Source organism: Megalobrama amblycephala, linkage group LG6 (genome assembly GCF_018812025.1).
Source record: "Megalobrama amblycephala isolate DHTTF-2021 linkage group LG6, ASM1881202v1, whole genome shotgun sequence".
Taxonomy (NCBI): domain Eukaryota; kingdom Metazoa; phylum Chordata; class Actinopteri; order Cypriniformes; family Xenocyprididae; genus Megalobrama; species Megalobrama amblycephala.
Window position 1 is genome coordinate 1,492,761 of NC_063049.1, and position 9,574 is coordinate 1,502,334.

General features: G+C 44.9%; 1 protein-coding gene across 1 annotated transcript; it reads left to right on the forward strand.

Annotated features, from left to right (window-relative positions):
* Positions 1 to 718: 718 nt before the first annotated feature.
* On the forward strand, positions 719 to 9,222 carry LOC125269465. The gene is made up of 2 exons (XM_048192372.1): positions 719 to 816; positions 7,539 to 9,222. The coding sequence occupies exon 2, from the start codon at positions 7,550 to 7,552 to the stop codon at positions 8,615 to 8,617; it is 1,068 nt and encodes a 355-aa protein (XP_048048329.1). The 5' UTR covers positions 719 to 816; positions 7,539 to 7,549; the 3' UTR covers positions 8,618 to 9,222.
* The last annotated feature ends 352 nt before the right edge of the window (positions 9,223 to 9,574 follow it).

The window sequence follows — 9,574 nt, forward strand, 5'->3', positions numbered from 1 at the left end:
GTGGGTTTAATCAGTGCCATTAATAATAGATTTGCCATCCGGCGTCTTCTCGTAATCTCCTCGACCTGCTTCCCTTGGTGTTTTTACACGTAGAAAAGGCGAAAAAACATTTTTCACTGTCTTGTTTTCTCTCAGAATGATGATCTGAGTTACAGACAAGCAAATAAAAGAAATTGTAGGAATAAACAAACTCATTAAAGAGTGTGCGCACGCAACTCCAAATGAAAGTTCAAATAAAGTTTATTTAACCAAATTAATCTTATTGTGTCTTCTTTACTGTAAATACACTTAATTAAAGTCATGAACAAAACTGACCTGACTGAAATTCTGCAGACCTTCGCCACAGGGTGGCGTGACGGGGTTTTGCCTAGAGCAGCAGTTGAGCTGTATAAGGTGATTCACGTGCTTATGTTCACTGCTGTTAATGTATTACACGTATAACGTGTCAGTAGTGAGTTGCTGTTTATGTTTATGTAACTTAACGTTATTAGACATACACTGATGTATATTTTTATTCTGTTTATTTCAGAAAGACCACATTCAGTAATCTTGTGCATATATTAGAAAACTGAATGATGCCAAGCATTTGAACAATATAAAGAGTTGAACAGAGCCCCTAGAGGATGAGCATTCACAGACCTATATTCAGTACAGTCCATAACACACCAGTGTAGTATTGATAACTCCTGCTCTGTCTCTGTGTGTATTTGTCCAGCCCTCTGAGAGCTTTATATAAGACAGAAATCTGTCAGACAGACATCTCTCAGACTCGATCGAGGTGAAGCTGCTCTTCTGACTCCATCTACAGTCATCCAAGTGAGTGTGTTTCTAATAAAGAGCACTTGAGGGCTCATAGTTCATTTATACAAATACTTTAGCTAAAATAATATGTTTTTAATAATGACTTGTTCAAAAGAATCACTTTAGCAAAGTTTGCACTATTTACTCTGTTTATTTTGATAAATAAAATAATTAATTTTGTTCAATAAATATACTGTCATTAAAATAGGCCTATGTTAATATAAAAATATATTTAAAAAAATACAGGAACAAAATTACTTTAAAAAGTAAAGATTTTGAAAGCACTGAAGGAGATCCCATAATATTTATTATAGATTTATAGTAGTAACAATAAATTATATTTTATTATGATATGATTAATATAATATTTTAAATATGACTGTTTCATTGTAAATATGGGTATTATCTCTAAGATGGATACCCACTCTGATATATGATATTTGCCATCTGAATCTAACCATGTCACGTCAACAAATGGAAAAGTCAGCCAGCTATTCATTATCATGTTCCCTTTCAGTCGGTCACGTTCGACGTACGTCAGTAGTGACCGACGAATTGGGATATCGCTAGAGAGCCCTATCAGCTTCGAGTGAACTAAAACAGGCCAATGGAATTGGAGTGAGATATTTGCATAATGCGCACCGCCTCCGACAGGTGTATATAAATAGGAAGCAGATGCAATCGCACTCTGTCTTTCGCTTCGGAGCCAACCGGTTGGTCTCTTCAGCTTTTCAGACTTCAGTGTTCTTAAACAAGCCTTTGAAGTGGTTCAGCACTTTCTGTTGGTGTGACGGCACAGCAGCGAGGTCGCGAGCTTCAACGAGGAGCTTGAGCTTGAGCTCTAAACTGTTGTTTTCACAGCAAACCTGTCCCATTTAAAGCGTGCTTGTACGGTTGCGATTTGGGCCGGTTCCTACGTTGTGTTCGGGGAGTGGTGTACCCGAACACATCGTGACACTCCCTGCGTGCTTCAGCACGAGAGAGCTGTTCTTCCCCTTCTAAAAAAGCTTCACAGACGAACCCTGCATCTTTTACAAAGATGTAATTTCGTCTGTGCGTTACTGGGTGCGGTCGTTCCCTGGTCCCTGCTGATGGGCACAATCGCTGCATCACGTGTTTGGGCGTTCAGCACGCTGAAGCAGCTTTTGTGGATAGTTCATGTTCTTACTGCGGGAACATGACTATCGCAGTGCTGAGATCTAGACTCTCGTTCCTTAACTCTCAGGGAGCGGGGGTCCCCTCCCCTATGCCCCGTTCGGACGTTTTTTCCGGCTCCGGTCGGAATGAAGGTTCGGCTGGGTATAGGCAGGGTGATCTGAGGATCACGGTTAGGGCTTCCCTGCCGAGCACCGCTCCACGGGCCCCTGCTGCCTCACCAGCACTGCAACCCGTCGTGCTGCCATCGGTTTCCGCTGGGCCCTCTACGGACTGTCCAGCCGTTTCCTTTGGTGCACCCGCTGTGGATCAGGTGTCGATCTCAGCATCGGAAGGTGAGCAGGAGTCCTCGGGAGATGAAGACTCGACTGCGCTGCCTCCCTCTGGGACTGTGGCGTTGCCCGAGGCCGATCCTGAGTCGACGGCTGTGCTTTCCCGGGCAGTCGAGAGTGTCGGGCTCGCGTGGAACCCTCCACCCTGTCCCGGACCCTCTCGGCTTGATGATTGGTACCTCGGGGCGGTCCGCACTGGTCAAACCCAGCGTCCCACCCCGATGCCTTTCTTCCCGAAGGTGCACGATGAGGTGACCAGATCTTGGCGAGCGCCGTATAGCGCTCGTGCGAAGTCTGGGCCTTCGTCCGCCTTCACCTCCCTGGATGGCGGAGAGGCTAGGGGATACGCACGGATTCCCCCAGTCGAGCGGTCTGTTGCGATGCAAATTTGTGAATATGTCTGTCCATCTACCGCCGCTGGCTCTCCGGAGACCAGCGGTACCCACTTCCTCACAAAGAGAGCAGTTTCCCCAACCTCAAGGTCACAAGAGGGCACGTCTGTCAGCGTGCGAGGCCCCGCCTTGCCGCTCGCAGCCCCCTCTCACTTCGCCAGCAGGTGGCAGTGTAATGGTGCAGGCCTTTCACTGATGTTTCCTACACTCAGGTGTCACTGGACAACGCACCTGTTCTCCGGGCGGAGATTGCTGTCCTCCTGGCGAAGGATGCAATCGAGCCGGTCCCTCCAGCCGATATGAAGTCGGGGTTTTACAGCCCCTACTTCATTGTACCAAAGAAGGGCGGTGGGCTACGGCTGATCCTGGATCTGCGCATCTTGAACCGGTACCTTCACAAGTTGCCGTTCAAGATGCTCACACAGAAGCGCATTTTCAAATGCATCCGTCCCCAGGATTGGTTTGCAGCGATCGACCCTGAAGGACGAGTACTTTCATGTCTCGATTCTGCCTCGCCACAGACCCTTCCTACGGTTTGCGTTCGAGGGTCGAGCATATCAGTACAAAGTCCTACCCTTCGGGCTGGCGCTGTCACCCCGCGTCTTCACGAAGGTTGTGGAGGCGGCCATTGTTCCCCTCAAGGAACAAGGCGTTCGTATTCTCAACTATCTCTACGACTGGTTGATCCTGGCCAGCTCGCGAGAGCAGTTGTGCGAACACAGGGACATGGTTCTAGCTCACCTCAGCCGGTTGGGTCTTCAGGTCAACTGGGACAAGAGCAAACTCGCCCCTGGGCAGAGGATCTCTTATCTCGGTCTCGAGCTAGACTCGGTCGCCCGGACTGCGCGTCTCACCGAGGAGTGCGTCCAGTCGGTGTTGACCTGCCTGAGTACGCTCAAGCGCAGGACAGCAGCCCCACTGAAACTCTTTCAGAGGCTCCTGGGGCATATGGCCCCAGGAGCCTCTGAAAGAGTAGACCTGTTTGCCTCCCCAGAAACTGCCCACTGCCAGTGGTTCTATTCCCTGACCGGCGGCACGCTCAGCACGGATGCCCTAGCACACAGCTGGCCCTGGGGTCTGCGCAAATATGCGTTTCCCCCAGTGAGCCTTCTCGCACAGCTCCTGTGCTAGGTCAGGGAGGACGAGGAGCAGGTCTTGTTAGTGGCTCCGTATTGGCCCACTCGGAACTGGTTTTCGGACCTGATGCTCCTCACGACAGCCCCTCCTTGGCCGATTCCTCTGAGGAAGGACCTCTTGACTCAGAGACGGGGCACCCTATGGCACCCGCATCCCGACCTGTGGAACCTCCACGTGTGGTCCCTGGACGGGATGCGGAGGTTCTGAGTGATCTCCCGCAAGCGGTCGTAGACACCTTCACTTCCGCTAGAGCTCCTTCCACGAGGAGCCTCTATGCGCTGAAGTGGAAGAGGCCACTCCAGGAAGAGGAGTGGCCTCTTCCTGGGCGCTGGCTCATGGCGCCTCGCTGACAGATATCTGTAGAGCTGCGGGCTGGGCGACACCTAACACGTTCACTAGATTCTATAGCCTACGTGTAGAGCCAGTATCTTCCCGTGTACTCGCTTCCACTAGCCGGTAGACGCGTTGAGCCTGCTCTAAGTGTCGGCTTGCAATGCCATTCCCGTCCCCTGGGCCGGATGCGTGCATCTTTTGACTCCAGTCGTGTTCCCCGCTTGGCGAACCCTGTCGAGTTCCTCCGCCTCCCCCTTCAGCTCGGACATTGCGGAGTGTCTGATGCCAGGCCAACATCCGTCTCTGACGTTGTCTGTTGGCTGGGTTCCATATGTTGTGACTCCTCTACGTGAGCGGTCCCATATGTGTAATTGTCTAAAACTCCCTACGGCGAGTTCTGCTGTCACCTGTTAGATGAATCTCCCCCTACCTAGGTGGAGCCATCCCAGGGACTCCATATGTGTACTGCCCCACAGGCCAGTCCATATGTGTATTCTCCACGTAAACTCCTCCCCCATTGGGTAGGTAGTGGCCTCCGCAGCATCCCCTATGGGTTCGCTTCCCCAGTGTAGTCTAGTTTACTTAGTGGGTATTCGGTAAAACAGCAGTAAACTCTCTCGGCGTAAAGCTCAGCCCCTTCACCGTCCCAGTTGGTGTGACGGGTGGCTAGAGCTTGCGCTGGGCACTGGAAGGGGTTTCGTAACTGTGGCGCTTTAGTTGGGATCCCAATTCGTCGGTCACTACTGACGTACGTCGAACGTGACCGACTGAAAGGGAACGTCTCGGCGTCACGTATGTAACCCCCGTTCCCTGAAGGAGGGAACGGAGACGTACGTCCCGTCGCCACAGTTTCTGTACCCTCGCTCCTGTGCGGACACCAGTTGTCTCCTCAGTGAAAAACAGAGTGTGATTGCATCTGCTTCCTATTTATATACACCTGTCGGAGGCGGTGCACATTATGCAAATATCGCACGCCAATTCCATTGGCCTGTTTTAGTTCACTCGAAGCTGATAGGGCTCTCTAGGGATATCCCAATTCGTCGGTCACTACTGACGTACGTCTCCATTCCCTCCTTCAGGGAACGAGGGTTACATACGTAACCGAGATGTTAATTATTGTGCCTTTTACTCCAACAGCAGGGGTGCTGTTACTGTTACAATACAGTATGTTACTTTTGCATATTCTTACTTTATTGAAAAACTGTTGCTCGAATTACCATGAACAAAACTGAAAATCATTAAGAAGACCTTTGACTGAAAATACAAACATTAATTTAACAGATTCTCATTTGCTACTTAAATCAACATTTTAAAAAACATCAAATATTAGATCAAACTACCTCAGCATCAACTTTGTGTTGCTGCCCGAGATCGCATCAAGGATCAGACAAATTTGCACGTGTATCTTGAAAAGCGGATATTTAGGAAAGTGCTGCGGCAAGTTTTTGTGCCATCTAGTGATTTAGAGAAAATAAAATCAAAGGCACCTTTAGCCCCGTTCTACCCTACAGGGGTAAGGAGATGGTAATCTTGACTAATTGCTGTTAAAATATTGGATAAAAACCTTGCTCGTATGTTTGTAAAACATGTCAGAAAGTTTCTATAATGTTCCTTTGAAGAATATAAGATATGATCGTGTTTGGGGTTTGCTTTACAACCAGTCATTAAGCTTCAGTTAACTATTTAGCCAAAATATGAAGTCTGATTGTAATGCCAGCTGAAGTGAAATATCCTGCGCAACCTCTTCAGTCACATGCCCCGGCCCCGCCCACTCGCTGTGCTCCGCCTCCTTCACTTTCACCGCGCAATCCTCGACTCACACACAGTCAGACTATTATTCGTAATATGATGTTGTAGGTGAGGAGCAGAGGTGGGTAGAGTATCCAAGACTTTACTCAAGGAAAAGTACAAGTACATATAGGAATTTTTACTCAAAGTAAAGGTGAAAGTAATAATCTTAATAGTTACTTGTGTAAGGCCGTGTGTCCACCAAAGCCTTTTTTCAAGTGGCCAGCGTACTTTTCCAATTGTTTTCAATGTGAGCTCTGGGTTTTTAAACGGCAGGAGTGTAATGAGGCACTGAGCGTCTTTTTCAAGCGCTGAGAGTTCTGCGTTTTTACTGGTCGCCTTGAGTTGAAGAATGTTCAACTTTGAGTAAAACTCTGCGCTCATCACTGTCACTTTTTAGCCAGCCTTTTTACAATTGCTAAACTTTCTGCTCACAGAAACCCTAATCAAGGCAGTTACAGAAAGAAAATAATAAATAACGTTACCAAAATAACTGACTTTGTACATACATAAATCTTACTCTTGACATAAACAGTTTTCATTTAAAGTTATTACAGCATTTTCCTGAGAAAGCTCTGGCACAAAGGAAAGACGGACACAGATACACTGATTTGCAGGAAGGCGGAAGTGATGTCAATGTGAAAGAGCCTATAGATGACTACCCACACATTACCGGGGGAGTTCATTTCATACTCTGGGAGCTTATTTAATGTATAAATTAAGATATATGCCCCAAAAAAAACTGTAAAGAAATGCTACATACTTTTTATTGGTGTTATTGTGGCGTATTAATCTGTTTGGTTGTAAAATGTCGGCTGTTGGCTGTATGAACTAAGATCAAATGAAATCGATACCTGTGGAATTGTTCACAGCATACGCAGTTCAACTAATAAAGATCTTCATCGCTGGCGAACGGTAGGACACATTTGCAGATTTGCTGTTAACTTACTGTAGGTCCACTTCATCCAACACTGAGAAACGCTTCAGACGATTCAGTGTGGGCAGGAACTGAACAAATCATTCTCAAACCAATTTAGACAGTTTAGCTAACTTGTTTGATCAAGACTTTGAACACAATCGACTCAAAAGAGTGATTCATTTGTGAATGGGGCATCGTCCGTGAAAAAAAGAGACAGCGCGCTAGGAATAAACTACGCATTTCTTAACATGTACAGTAATGTGAGGAACGTCGCCCAGTGTAGTGAATTAAAAGTACAGATTTTTCATTAGAAATGTACTCAAGTTAAAGTAAAAGTACCCACATTTAAATCTACTCTTAAAAGTACACATTGTCCAAAAAATACTCCAGTAAATGTACTTCGTTGCCCACCTCTGCTGAGGAGAATTTGTATTATTTAGTTGAATGAAAATGTCCTGTATATAGGCTGATGTGTGCAAAATGTTATCTGAATCTGTCAACTCAAAATGGCTGACAGACACATAATGTTCTCCTAATGTTAGTGTATGGTTGTCATTTGGTTGTTACATTTTCTGCTTTAAATGCCAAAGTGGTAATCGGTGAGCTCAATCTAAAGAAGGACTAAAATAACATCATTCATTTGGTGTGGAGATTAAATGTTTGGTTTATTCTGTGTTGCAGGTTCAGGCACGATGAGTGGCATTATTCCCAAGAGAGAAGCAAAAGGCACCGACTTCTGTGGAGCGGGTGGAAACATTTATATAATCCGCTCTGATCTCGGCTGCTATATGAAGACAAGTGATTTAAATAATGGTTCAGACATCTCTATTTTCAGTCTGCACCCTGCCTGCCAAAATGGAGACCATTACATTGGTGATTGGGCTGGCTACTTTTACATCATCAAGGGCAATAATTACCGCAGAGTCAAGAACCTGACGACAGACAGTGATGCTGAAGTTCACAGCCTTCATCCCAACTGTCAGGGTGGAGACCACTACCTCTCAGCCAATGTCCAGTTCTTTCCCCTTGGCAAGTTTTACATCATCTTCCAAGAAAAGGGCACTTATCGTGCAACAACAAACATGAATACAGACTCGGATGCTGAAGAACACAACCTGCATCCTGACTGCAGAAACGGTCTCTATTACTGGAGCATGACAATCCCTCAAATGATCATGTCATTGCTCTCCTTCCTCAAGCCAGTCTCAGAGTGGGGAGTTGAGTTCTGCAGCAGTACCGACCTCAGCAAAGATAAGTTCTTTGGTGTCTATTCTGTTCATCCTGATGTTCTGAACTTCCTCCCTGGTGGTCTGTCAGTAACTAAAGGCCCATCCTTTGGCACTTGGGAGAATATTAAAACTATATCTAATGACAGCGATACACCAGTGACATGGACAAAGAAAATCAATAAAAAGGTGGGATGGAATAAGGAGAAGATGACCCAGATCACACACAACTGGAAGATATCCGCGTCAGTCTCGATTGGAACTGGAGCCCTGGCAAAGTTAATTACGAATTTACAGTTCTCCTTTTCTGCAGAATATGGAGGTTCACATGTCAGCACTGAAAATGAAAGCTCAAATGAAATGACTGAAGAGGAAGAACAACTCTCATTTGAGCTGAAGCCAAAAGAGTCTGTATATCTGTGGCAGTACAGAATGGGTCTTGGTGAAGAACCGGTGTTGTTCTGCCGTGATTTAAAGATTACTAATGATCCAAACCCTCCGACTGAAGTCCCGCTGCCACCTGCACAATCATGAAAACATATCAGGATGGGTTAACTCCAAGGATAACCAAGCGCTTCAGTTAAATGCTTTAATTATAACTTCAAGTGATTATTTAGATATCCACACATTGTTTAAATGAGGCTGTATGTAATGATTTGGCATTAGTGGAATACAGCAGAAGGATTGAGAATCTAAACGCAGTTTAATAACAAGTATTACAGTTTCTAAAAACATTCAATGAGGTATTGTACTTCAAATATATTAATCTATTAGTTAGTGAATTGGCTATGAGCATAGTTAATGCACTATGAACTAACATGAATGATCAAGGTATAATTATTGATAAAATATATGACTGTAAATGTAAAAATGCATTACTAAATGCTGAAATTATCAATGAACAATAATTTTATTAACCTTAGTTAATGTTACAGATGGACTCTTCTTGTAAAGTGTTACCATTAGTATGAATCCTAACAGTCATGCTTAAATATCTACACATAGCATTGACATTAGACACATATGTATATTACTCTCACACTTTATTTGCTTCCATTTTAGAACACTTGATGATTATTTAAATAACAAAATATGTATTACAGTGACAATAAAAGAACTGAAATCCGATGCGTTTCTGGTTTGTTTATATGTTTCTCTCTGCTTCATGATGATACAGTTGCATAACTTTGCTGCATAATGAATGCATAAGTGACCAGCTGGATATAAACGAATGCAAATAGATGGTAACAATCATATTAATAAAATTTATTTTACAGTGCAAACGCAAATCAACTTTGCATGCATTTCCAAAAGACGAGAAATTGCGCTGGAATTGATGCGGTAAAACTGACACCATTATTAAGTTGGCTTGAAAAAGCCAACTTGCTGTAATGCTATTTAAACTTATTATTATTCTTCTGAGACTAAAATTTCCAACACTAACTCCTCCTAGAGCTTTAACTCCACAAACTCCAAACTTGGCTCAGACTT

What these genes read in the sequence shown, in the direction of transcription:
- LOC125269465 (XM_048192372.1), top strand. Translation starts at nt 7,550, where the DNA reads ATGAGTGGCATTATTCCCAAGAGAGAAGCAAAAGGCACCGACTTCTGT.